Source organism: Tachysurus vachellii, chromosome 18, assembly GCF_030014155.1.
Source record: "Tachysurus vachellii isolate PV-2020 chromosome 18, HZAU_Pvac_v1, whole genome shotgun sequence".
Classification (NCBI taxonomy): domain Eukaryota; kingdom Metazoa; phylum Chordata; class Actinopteri; order Siluriformes; family Bagridae; genus Tachysurus; species Tachysurus vachellii.
In genome coordinates this window covers 11,741,003-11,753,838 of record NC_083477.1, presented here as the reverse complement: position 1 = coordinate 11,753,838, position 12,836 = coordinate 11,741,003, and the positions used below count along the sequence as shown (strand labels likewise).

General features: G+C 37.2%; 1 protein-coding gene across 3 annotated transcripts in view; it reads right to left on the bottom strand.

The window, feature by feature from the left end:
- plppr2a (phospholipid phosphatase related 2a) overlaps positions 1-11,739 on the bottom strand; it is a 33,690-nt gene extending 21,951 nt beyond the window's left edge. For all 3 annotated transcript variants that reach the window (XM_060893277.1, XM_060893274.1, XM_060893279.1), the window contains exons 1-2: positions 11,425-11,739; positions 8,629-8,756 (exon numbers count right to left, since the gene is read on the bottom strand). In XM_060893277.1, the coding sequence (XP_060749260.1) occupies positions 8,629-8,697 (69 nt within the window). In that variant the 5' untranslated portion in view covers positions 8,698-8,756; positions 11,425-11,739. The remainder of the gene's footprint in view (positions 1-8,628; positions 8,757-11,424) is intronic.
- Positions 11,740-12,836: the final 1,097 nt, after the last annotated feature.

Sequence of the window (12,836 nt, the reverse complement as noted above, 5' to 3'; positions counted from 1 at the left end):
GGCCATTACACGATACAAACACAGATTCTGCAAATCCCAAGGGGATGAACACTTTTTTGTTAACAACTAATTATTTTTTTTCTCTTACTCTAACTTCCTGACAAGTACCAGAATTATTCAAATAGTTTTTCTTGTAGTTTTTACGATACACTAATTTTAAATTGAGCATGTCATCTTTTTTAAGCAAGAGGCTCAAAAATAGGCCTAGGATTGAACAGGTTAAGCAGATTGCATGTACTGTAGCTAGGTAATGTCATTAATACATCATGCTGATAGGATCTGATGTCATAATATTAGATTTCTTCTGCACTTGCAGAACTTGCAATTTTACCTGTTCAAAATATATTGTTAACTCAGGGATAATTTATTCACAGTATATAAACTACATAACCACAAGTATGTGAACACCTGACCATCACACACATACAGTATGTGAGGTTTTTCACCAATCTCTTGCCACAACTTGGAAGCACACGATTGCATAGGAAGTCTCTTCATTGGAACTAAGAGGCACAAACTTGTTCAAAAATGACAATGCCTCTGTACACAAGGAAAGCTCCATACAGACATATGGCTAAGAATTTGAATGTCTTACACGGAGCCCTGGACACTTTACACAAAATGATAAGAAAATTTACCAGAGACTAAATTAAATAAACAGCAAAATCCCAGATAGAAGCTTATAATATTCAGCTCATGATAAAGTATGTAGCTGAAAATCTGTACAATACTTTGTCACAATCTACAAGGTTCTCTGTATTTATTGTATTGTATAATGAAAAGGCAATGAGTGATAATGGATTTAAAAAGAATCTGTATGCCAGAAAATGAACGTAAAATTAGCTCTCGACATTTTTGGCAAGCAAGATGCTTGAGCAATTGGTGCTCAGTTTGGAGGATTTGTCATTTACTAGCAGGTGCCAAACTTGTGTTAGCTTGGCTGTGCAGAGTATACAATATTGAACAGGATATTAAAATGTACGCAAGAGTTCTGTTTTCCATTCTATGTGATGTAACAAGAGGCAATCACCCTACACAGAATTTCGAGTGTCTGACAAACTGATAGAATTTAACCTGTTTTCTAAGCAGATGACTAGTTAGCTTGTTGTTTTTCATGTAAATGTGGTTTTCCAGAATGGCTTAGAGTAGAGATGAAATACTGCCACTATTAATTACATCACTTATCCATCTAAAGAGTACAAATATACAAACTATTTAAAATATATCTTTAATTGCTGTGGAGATTTCTAACCTAGCATTAAACTTAAAGATAAAACGATAAAGATCTTTTCTTGTGCTCTCACTGAAATTGCTTCTGGATGAAATGATTTGAAAAAAGCTGAAATCGATTTTGGGAAGTGGGATGCTGGGACTCGGAGTGCAGCATTTGGCTGTGCGCTGGACAGGACGCTTCAGTAGGAAGAAGAAAGGGAGAGCATGGGGAAGGCGGAGGAGGAATGCAGCTCTAGTAGAATGATTGAAAAGCTCAGAATTGGAGGCCAGTGCACAGAGAGAGAGAGAGAGAGAGAGAGAGAGAGAGAGAGAGAGAGAGAGAGAGAGAGAGAAGGAAGAAGAGTGGGATGCTGGCATACAAAGGCCTTCATTTTGTTGTATTGGAGTGAGATGAATTTGTTTGGAGGCTTTGTGTATGTGTGTGTGTGTGTGTGTGTGTGTGTGTGTGTGTGTGTGTGTGTGTGTGTGTGTGTGTGTGTGTGTGTGTGTGGTGGTGGTGGTGGTGGTGGTGGTGGTTGGGGGGGAGGGGGTTAGCCTAAGGACTGACTGAAACAGATTTGATCCTCCTTCAAGATCTTGGCTGATTTCTACAGTGTAACAGTACATGCAGGATCTGTGAGGTGTGTTCTTTATTTCTTTCTTTATTATCTCTAAGTAGGAGTTTATATTCTCTTTGTCTAATCTCTTTTCTCTCCCACTCCGCACATAAAATGGCACTAAAAGACATTCAGGATTGCCAGACTGATTAAATAGCAGGGTGGTTTTGTGTGTTTTCATTGGAAAGACATGTGTCAGTGAACACATGTTCTCTTGCACACAGTAGAAATATATTTTTAGAGATGAGGACGGTAGCCAGACAACCATGGCGCAAGGTGTTTGATCCCACAGTATGGTGCTAATAAGCTTGTGTGTGTGTGTGTGTGTGTGTGTGTGTGTGTGTGTGTGTGTGTGTGTGTGTGTGTGTGTGTGTGTGTGTGTGTGTGGTGTTTGTGTGTGTGTTTCCCTCTATTTCTGCTTGTGTGTGTGTGTGTGTGTGTGTGTGTGTCTGGAGTTATGTCTATCAGTTTTTAAGAAGTTTTTACATTCTTAGTGATAAAAATTCCAACTTTATGTAAATGTCTTTCTCTGTATTTAAGACAAAGTTAATACATCACAGTGGACATAAACAGTATTGCACCAATAAAATAAGAAAACAGACATTATTCCAACAGTGCCCTCCAATGGTATTGACAAGTATGTTTCCTCTAGTGTGTTGAACCCTATTTTGAATAAAACACCTGAGAGATTGTTGTTACTTTATGGAGATTAACCTTTATGAGAAATGCATGCTACAACTTTTGTAATTAAGCACAGAGAGTGTAGTTTATGCATCAGTTTAAGTATTACAAACACTCTGAATCTCTGCAAAACCACCACACTGAAAATAGACAATGGCAACACACTTAAGACTTCAGTATAAGATTAGCATACTACTGAGTGTTTAGAAATGCTATTGCGAATTAAACACACACACACACACACACACACACACACACACACACACACATGCATGCGCAATAACAATGATGCTGCAAGCACAAAATAAATAAATAAAATTAAAACTCTTTGGGTTATGAAATCCCCAAGCACACAGAATAATGTATAAACATTGTTCATTGTGCATGGAGAAATAATTAGAGACTAATAAAAGTCTAAGGACAAATAAAGCAAAAAGTGAGAAGATGTATACTGTAGATCGATAGACTGTGAATAATATGCCCAATTGGTCTCCATAGTAACAGCAGCACTTTAGCAGGGATTTTAGTGCTTGTGTGTGTGTGTGTGTGTGTGTGTGTGTGTGTGTGTGTGTGTGTGTGTGTGTGTGTGTGTGTGTGTGTGAATATCTGTCTGTTTCTGTGTGTCTATGTCAATAATTTAGCTTTAGTGTAGCTTAATTTAGCTTAGTGAAAGTTGTGTGTGTGTGTGTGTGTGTGTGTGTGTGTGTGTGTGTGTGTGTGTGTGTGTGTGTGTGAGTGTGTGTGTGTATCAGGGGCTATATGTAGCTCTTCCTTGTGGGCAAAAAAAAAAATCCAAATGATGAGAATTCTGAGGGACATTTGGCAGTTCTCCTAAATTAAAAGGGCCATGAGATGTTCTGGGTTCTTTTGGTTATAATTTACTTGCAATGAAAGACTCAGTAAAATTACCCTACAAACATAAAAATACAAGTGTGTGGGTTTGAATGTTTCACATGCCATACCTGCAAAATGAATTCAAATCATGTACTACCTCATGTAGAGGATACAAGTAGAAGATCATTTAAACATTCAGTTAGCATGCTACGCTAAGCAGCATGGTGAAATTAGCTGAGCTACATCCATGAGTGATGTTACATTTTCTGCTAATTACTAACTAATAAGGAACAAAAAATTGTTTTAGCACATAAACATTTATTTTAACAAATAAAAAAAATATATTTAGAGAAAGAAACCCATTGCATCAACCTGAAAAGTGAATCAATAGATAAAACAATACAAAACCTGCTAGGAGTGAGTGTTTTTAATCATTTCCCTGATGATAAAAACAAAATAGCTTTAATTTTTTTTAACTTCTCACCTTTTTTTTCTTTCATTTATCTAATTCTTATTTTACTCATGCAATATTTTAATAATTTTTTTAGTTATTTGATAATAATGGGTGTTTATTTGCTACATACTGTAAGCACAAACAGAATATCTTTAGTAAAATTAACCATGGTTTTACAACCCCAGTCACATCACACAGTCTAATGTTCTGCATGAAATAAATACACCTGCCTCAGACAGAATGCTGAGTACAGTCTTATTTTCTATTAACTTGCCCTTTTCTCCAGTCCTTTGACAAAAACAACAAACATATCAGATTACTATGCATACACAAAATCACATTGTGTAAATTGACACAAACAAGTTAGACTTGCCTGAACATACTGTGTAACAAGAAATGATTATACTCTAAGTACACCATTAGCCTCTAACTTTCTCTGGGCTCAAACCCTGCTTCTTGAGGTTTTCCTCCCTGGGACAGGTGTACCAGTTGGAGGTTGTAACCTTCAGGCAGTCTGTAGCCCCATGGGTTTTTCTAAAAATGCATCCAGACTGTCTTGCCACCACTGATGTCCAGAGAATCCCTCAATTTCACAAAGGTGTCCTTTTCACACACAAGTGAAATGTAAAGAAGTTGGCTCAGTGCTTACATCCAGGAGAATGGCACCTGAAATTGGAACCAGATTTGGGAAAGACAAGAGACAATAGACCTTTTTGCAGATGAAGACAACTCACTGTCAAGGGTCATTCTCATAGCAGAGCTGTCCAGCCTTCTAGGAGGGGATGACTAGCTAGCCATAAATGCATTTCTACCTCTTTCTTTCATTTTTACCCACATTGCACAGAATCCAGCAGTCAAACCTCAGAGCTCTACTCATGTCCCCAAAATGGCCAGCAAGACCCTGGTTCCTACTTTTACTGTTGCTAGTGACTGGAACAACTTGGCAAATTTCTTCCTGGACAGACATATTATCTTAGATAAGAAGAGAAGTTTTGTAATACAAGCAAGACTGAGTCCATTGGTTGGCCCATTGGAGCAGTAAACAACTCAATGGCTGCAATACTAGAGCCCCTAGTACATGGGCCTTACAGTATATGTGATCAGGTGAGAACTGTTCTGGAAATTATGTATGCCTAGCCAATTAAAACCAGCCCAGTGACAGACTGTTTGCACGGACATGGATAAGTGCAAGGCCCTCCATTCTGAAGGTGGCAGTTTTTTAGCCCATCAGAGCACAGTGAGTGGCACCTTACTAGCTACTTATAAGACCACACCAGCATTTCTATACTGAGCTAGGCAGTTCCATCCACCATGTTCCCCCAAGAGCCCAAGATGAGAATTTGTGGGCATAGCTGAACTAAAAGTAACCTCATCAAGGAAGGTAGAAGAATTCAGAGCTTCACAATAATCTCCCCAACCTGCATTATTAGCCAGAGACCTCAGAGTAACCTTGTGGCTGAACCTGGCTCCTGCCTCCCAAGTTTGTGAACAAGGCAAGTGAAGACTGGTGCTGTTTGAACTACATAACAACTATTTATTTGTTGGTTAGATATTCATCTATTAAAGTGTGATGAATCTAAGCAGAGATTGGCCCACTGGGTGACAAAGGTCACCACCACCTATAATCAGGCTGGCTGTCTAATCCCTACAATGCCATAACAACGGTTCTATGAACACCAGATAACTAGGTTGACACTCAGTGAGGAGGCTCCAGAAAAATAAATGGCAGTGGAGAAGGTATTTACAGTTTTACTCCTCATCACTGTTGAAGGTCTTGGCATGGTGCATACATATACAAGAGAATATTGTACTGTATATCAAACAAGAGCATAATGAATATTGAAAATCTAGCATTCTAGGTCATTAATGTCTAGCATTCATAAAACCACAATAACTTTTGCAAACTGCAATTTCTTTTTTTTTGTGTGTGTGTCATTTAATCTTTAAACAGTTCTCTCTCTTCCTCTCAAGCTTAGGAAAATTTTAGGATGCTGATGCAGCCTTTATGTTAAAACAACTATTGCTCACTAGTTAGTATGCTACAGTTGGCAAACCTGCACCATGAGATTCAAATGACTATCTAATATGTTTTTTCGCTAACTTACTATTAGTGACATGATAAGTGCGATGTTTATACTAAATGCTAGCTAGCCAGAAAACAGAAAATGCTAGGGAAAATCATATCTTACCTGATATTTCAAGTTTACTGGGTAGATGGCACCTGTTGATCTCTATAGAGTAGAGTAGGTGCTAGAGAACTAAGATAATATTGCATTTGATATGACATTGTACATGATTTGATAATGGCATCATATAGTTACTATGAAGTACTAGTAAAACCCTGGTACCTAACCCTAAAGTACTGAACCTCAAGAAGGTATGTACAGTATAGGAAGTGTTTCTCCAAGACATAAACCCATAGAAGGCAATCATGTTATACTATTCTGCCTCCACAACAAGCAAGGAAACAAGGTAGAGTCTCAATATGAAATTGTTCCGTAAAATCATTTTCCAGGCTGTCGTGCGCAACTTTTAAATGTCATGACATTTTCAGTATGTTTGAAAAGCTATTTCTGAAGGTGTCTTCACTGGTAATGTTTGGTGTGATCAAGACACTGTTAAATTCCATACAGCAGCTCACTGAATAAAAACATTATGGTTGATACTGGCACTTTGATTACCTTAGATGTGCACTGACCATCAACATCAGAAAAATCTAACATCTGGATAGATTTGACATGACACTCTACTGATCATATAACCAAACGTTGCATGAGTAAAGTGGGAACTAGATAAAAATCTAAACATTTTCAAAAAGGCATTTTTGAAGGTTTTCCGTCTATAACGGTCATATTATTATTACTATTATTATTATTATTATTATTATTATTATTATTATTATTATGTACAGATAATATAGTATTAACATCACTTTTATGATACAGTATCTGTACAGCATTTTCATAATGTCACTCAGAAACACTATATTCACTATATCCATACACATAGCGTACTGTATATAGCATTCTTGTAGCTCTCTACATGCAGTATGTATATCATATCACATCCCGATCCAGTTTAATCAATTTGCAGCTTGCACATGAACTCCATTTCAAATTGATTTTCCAAATCACCCATGTTTTTTTGGATCTTGACCTCTCAGGGTTGCTTCATGGTTAAAGCTCTGTGCTGGTGAATAGAAGGTTATAGTTCATTGCCAAGAAGTACCAATTTTTTTATCCTACACTGCTTAGCTGGCATGATTAAATCCTGCCTCATGTACATCATCCTGATTAAAACTGTCTGCCAAATGAATTTGCATGGTTGTAGAAAGTTTGGAGATTCCTGCCATATTTTATTCAACACTTCACTTTAATTACTAAGCACTTGGGCAGTGTAGCTCTAAATGCTAAAAAGGTCTATTTATCTCAGCTTGCACTTAGATCAGTTTAACAATGTCTATTCTAGTACTCTGTTTTCTAAATCAAATGGAATGAATCTCTACTGCTGCAGGGATTAACATGGGGAGAGTTTATAAAAGCAAAAAGCTAACAAACAATAAATACTGAAAACAGAAAGATTAGATCATTAAACCTTGTCACATTTCCATATTTCAAGTTCCAAATTCTAAATCTGCGGTTTTAAGAGGTGTGACGAGTGAAGCATTTGTGTTTAGAAGTACAGTTGATTTCAGCCAGATCCTCTCACAAAAATGTGAACAAGGAGGCAGAAGGAGATATAAAAAAAACAGCACATCTCACAAACTACATGCATACTGTCTTGAAATATACACCAGATCTGCCTTCTGTACGTCTTGGAATACATGACTAGTCAGCAGATCTATTTTCCAATCAAGACAAGACACACTGCTTTATACAAATACTTGGTAATTACAGCACCCAAATAGCTCTAGAGAGTAAACAGAGTAAAGAGAGGAACCTTCAATCATGCTGAAAAACAACCTGTATTAAATGAACACTTTGATTACTGGGTAATAATAGAGTAACCTATTAACTGTTTTTTTCCCCACAGTGCTTTGCTTTCACAGTAGACACATGCAAACAATATATAATTTGTGTATTACTGAGCAACGCAGGCATAAAATTAAATAGCCTGATGTCATCCTTGGCCATAGGTTCAAGAAAAATTAATTGCTTTCTTATTTAATGTAGATAACTTATAAGGCTATATAATACCTACAAAAGCATAACCAAGATTTTTCATTTGTTTTATTATTTTGCAGACATTTTTTTCAAAGCAACTGCCAATTGATCATAAATACATTTAATGCCCAAAGGTCATTAAGCTCAAGGTCTCAGCACTGATTCTGTAGACTTCCTCAGATTTCTTTAGACTTCTTCACAACCTCCTGATCACTTTCTTAGAATGTTCACCACTGGATTAACACCATACTTATTAGTCACTTATTAGTTCAAAATTTCAGACAGCTTTCAAGATGTTGTGACATGTAAACAAATGTGTAGTGTATAGTGCCAAACATTTGTGAAAGAAAGCTATTAAACAAAAACAGTGGGGATGATGTGGCTTTAGGTCTGATAATACCCAAAGTAATGATCTCTAAATTAGTTAAATAAGGCTCAGCATTATGGACTAACTAAGTCAACCTATGACCATTTGTTGATATTTTTCCCATTAACCCATAACCAAATCAATACTTGTGTTGTGATTCAGAGAACCAAGCACCAGTTACCAGTTCCTGTGAAGTGTGTTTCTAGCCATGGGGCCATTTGTGTTCCACAACAAACAGTAAACACATTTGCAGCATCAGAGGTGTAAAAATGATCTCCAGGTCCATGAATGCTGACTCACCTCCACGAAAAGAAAGCATGGCAGAATGGAGGTACTGCTTTTAACACCAGGCTTTTCATCAGCTGCCATGCTGTATTGCTTTTACTCTTTCTCTGTACAGATTCTGCTTTCTCTCCTACGTCTTACACCTAAGAGAGAGGAAAGCAATGTTAGCCTAAAAGCAACATAACACATTTTATAAAAAATCTGTAAAATAAACATTGTATGACCCAAGAAGCATCATTGCTAAATATACCATTGCCACTCGTGTGTCAAATGTCCTGGAACATCTCATGCAATATGCTTTACATGAAAAATCTCCAGTGAGACGTCTATTGATTTGAATTAAGCGCCTGGCTGAACTGTAGAATGAAATCACTGAAATCTGCCTCATATTTACAGGGCTTGGTCTACAAACAGGTCAAATGACTTTTCTTAGGTATTTAAAAAAAGTCACTTGCTTTGTTTCCATTAAAAAATGTTAATAAAGAACTGTTTGAGTATTTTTATGGTTTATTAAATAAATAAAATAAAATAAGATTGGGATGGTGATAGAAATAATAAAAATAATAATATTAAATTTGTCATGAATCCAATAAACAAAAATGTTCCTATTGGACATTAATTGCTATAAGTCGATGTTCCATTGATTTTCTTGATACTGTATGTTGTGAAATTGTGCTCAGGTTTGCTGAAGTTGGGCTAGATTTAAAATACACTGCAGGTGCCAAGACTATGTTTTACAGCAAATAGATTGTAATTAAATCTAATAAATTATTGCAAGCAACAATTACAAAGGCTAAATGCATACAGTCTGTCTATGATGTACGGAATTGTGAGATATTGTGAGATATTGCAAAGATTGAGATTATGGTTTGGAGATAATTAGAAATGTGTTTGCCCCATAGTGACTCTCAAAAATGTGTCTTTCTGTTCCAATCCCATTATCCAATACAATTGCTGAAACCTGGCAACCATGATAATGATATTAGCTCTTTGGCAACACACCTGCTGAATATAAGTATCTTAACATAAATCTGCTTAAAACAAGCTTTTAGACTGTTTTTCTGGTGGATGATTATTAATGACTACAGTATTCAAGATGGTAGCTTACAGGATAACTCAAGTGTCATCACCAGCAAAAATTAATTTACAACCAGCTGCTGTATGAATTACAGACTTGACTGCTGAATGGCTATTTCAAGAACCAGGATGTTCACCAGTGAATTTTGCTCTCATTTATAGACAGGAAATCAGATCAGGTCAAAGACTTTTGCCAGTATGATTTATTTATGTACTGCAAAAGATGTAAAAAGATTTGAGATTTGTGGCTACATGGGCCTTATATGTTATCATTGCTCCTAAAAATCCAAGGAATTCCCAAACCTTTTTCTTGTGTGTGTGTGTGTGTGTGTGTGTGTGAGTGTGAGTGTGCGTGTGCATGTGTGTGTGTGTTTGTGTGTGTATATAAAATAAGACGGAAAGTAAATGTGGACAAATAATTGTGTGAAATCTCTATCAGAGATTTCACACAATTATTTGTCCACATTTACTTTCCGTCTTATTTTATATACAGCTGGAGTTTTGGCAATAGACTAAAAAGAAGAAGAATTCATCTTTAAACAATATCCCATCAAAATCATTTTTCTCAGTGCTGGATTCACATTTTTATAGCTGACAATATGACTGTAACATTGAGAAGAAGAAACTGTTTTCAACCATTGATTTATCTCTCTCTCTCTCTCTCTCTCTCTCTCTCTCTCTCTCTATGTATGTGTGTGTGTGTGTGTGTGTGTGTGTGTGTGTGTGTGTGTGTGTGTGTGTGTGTGTTTTTCTGAGTAGAGGTGCCACTAATCTAATTGATCATTCCATCCATCAGGACCTACAACACAGACAGAGAGCACGCAGCCACATTAACAAACCACATCACATCAACATCACATTAACCTCACTAGCATTACTGAATAAAAAAAGAAGAGAAAGACACAGGGAAATAGGAGGGACGGTTATGGGCTCAGAGAAGAGAAAAATATATTGATATTACAGAAAAAAACATCTTCCATGTCACTGATTATAGCTAGAATTATGTTGTACCTCATGCAGACAGACAAGTACAATAGACTTACTTTCGTACCAGTACCCTTAAGTAGTGCCTTTCATCTTCCTATCCTTTACTTAACACCTCGTAAACCCATGCATTTATCTCCCTCTCTCTTTCAAATATAATCTGCAGGGTGCCAGATGGAGCTTGTAATTTCCTTGGCTGCAGTCTCTGGATTGGATGAAGTGTTGTCTGTTGTACCATTTCCTTAAAATTTGATTGGAGAATGCTGTGTCTGTCATAATGTAAAATTTACATTTATCAGGCAATCACACACACACACACACACACACACACACACACAGAGTAGAAGCATACTACCTAAATTGCTATCTATTATTAGCTATATGATACAAAAGACACAGAGAGAAAAGAGCATGAGAGAGAGAGAGAGAGAGAGTGAGAGAGAGAGAGAGAGAGAGAGAGAGAGAGAGAGAGAGAGAGAGAGAGAGAGAGAGGAAAAAGTACATAATAAGATTTTGCCAAGCAGGGTAATTAGAATGGGCATATAGGGAATACCGTGCCCTGTTACTCCATCTTTCTGCCTCCCTGTCTCCCCATGTCTAGCTCAATTTCATATGTAGGTTATATGCACACACATTAAACTCACTCACAGAACAATAGTAAGCAAACTGCTGCAGGATAGATACAATGCATTGTGCACAGATACACATGCAGACAAACACACACATGCTCGCTCAGACAGCCCCCCTCACCTCATGCACACCGCTGCCGTGGTGATGGATTCCTATGCAGCAGCCATGGTGGAGGAGGGTCTCACGACTGAATCCAGCACCACCACACAAGCTTCCCTTGCTCTCCTCTTGCTCTTTTTCCTCTTCTTTCCTTCCCTTGCAGTTCTCTTTCTCTGCTCTGCCCACACAGGCTGGCTCTGAATAATGGTGCACAACCACTCTTCTCTTGCTCACTAAGCAGCATGCACACTCGTTTGTGGCATGCACGCTTGTCCTTCCTTAATGAGACTATCCAGACAGCGACAGATGAACTGGGAAACCACAGGGGCTGCTGCAGCTCTCCAGCACAGCTGCAGAGAGGAGGGGAATGTATGTGTGTGTGTTAGTGCATGTGTGTGAAAATGAGTGCAGGCGAGGGAAGCTAGGGCAGGGCATGGGAGGATCTCATTTGTGTTTGAAGAAAGAACGTCCCCCTCTACCCTCCACCCCTCCCTCCATCTACATTCTCTGGGGATACAGGTACGACCGCCCTCACTGTAGTGAAAGTAGGTTCATCAGTATTGATCTGAAGCTGGTCATCTTTCACTAAGTCTGTGTGTTTGTGTGAGAGAAAGGGAAAATCGTACAGGTCACTGTGTGAGAAACTTAAAAGCATGCATGAGCCCATTTCACTTTTTTCACATCTTACTGGAGATCATGCAGTGAAATTTAGGACACACATTTCTTCTCACTGACTGAATGACTGCGTCCCTGCATTGGTTAAATATGTATTTGCCTTATACTGAACAATAATGTTTATGTAAATAATAAGTTTAGTGAATAATGTAGATTTACATCTCCTCATGCCCACTAAAATTGCAAAAAGAAACATAATATGGTTTAAAAATATATATATATAATTTATATAAATACATACATTCAGTATGATGAAATATAATGGAACAGTGTATATTTTAATAATGCCATAATGTATGTTTATATTTCAAATTTTACCAATACATACTGTATATACAGTACTGAGCAACTGGGAGAAGAAGAGTAGCAGAAACTCCATCACTCATATTCTGACAAATTCACACCTTTTGTGCTATGATAATTCCCACCTCCTGTTCTAGTAGTGCTTACAAGCATTCTCACAATTGGACAAATAAAAAGCTAGATTATGGAAAGTGGAGACAAATAATCAAAAAAAAAAAGAGTTTTTATTGTTTTTATTAAGAAAAAGAGGGTCAGTAACAGTAGTTGTTGCAAGTTTTTGCTGAAATTTTACACAAGAATTTGCATAACTGACCGACTGTTATTACTAGTTGGTACATGCTACTATAAATAAATACTGTAATAAAAATAATATACTGTACTTTCACAAGACATATTTTTCATCATTATAATGTACAACTCTACATATGGGTTTACTTACATTTGTTTACAAAAGT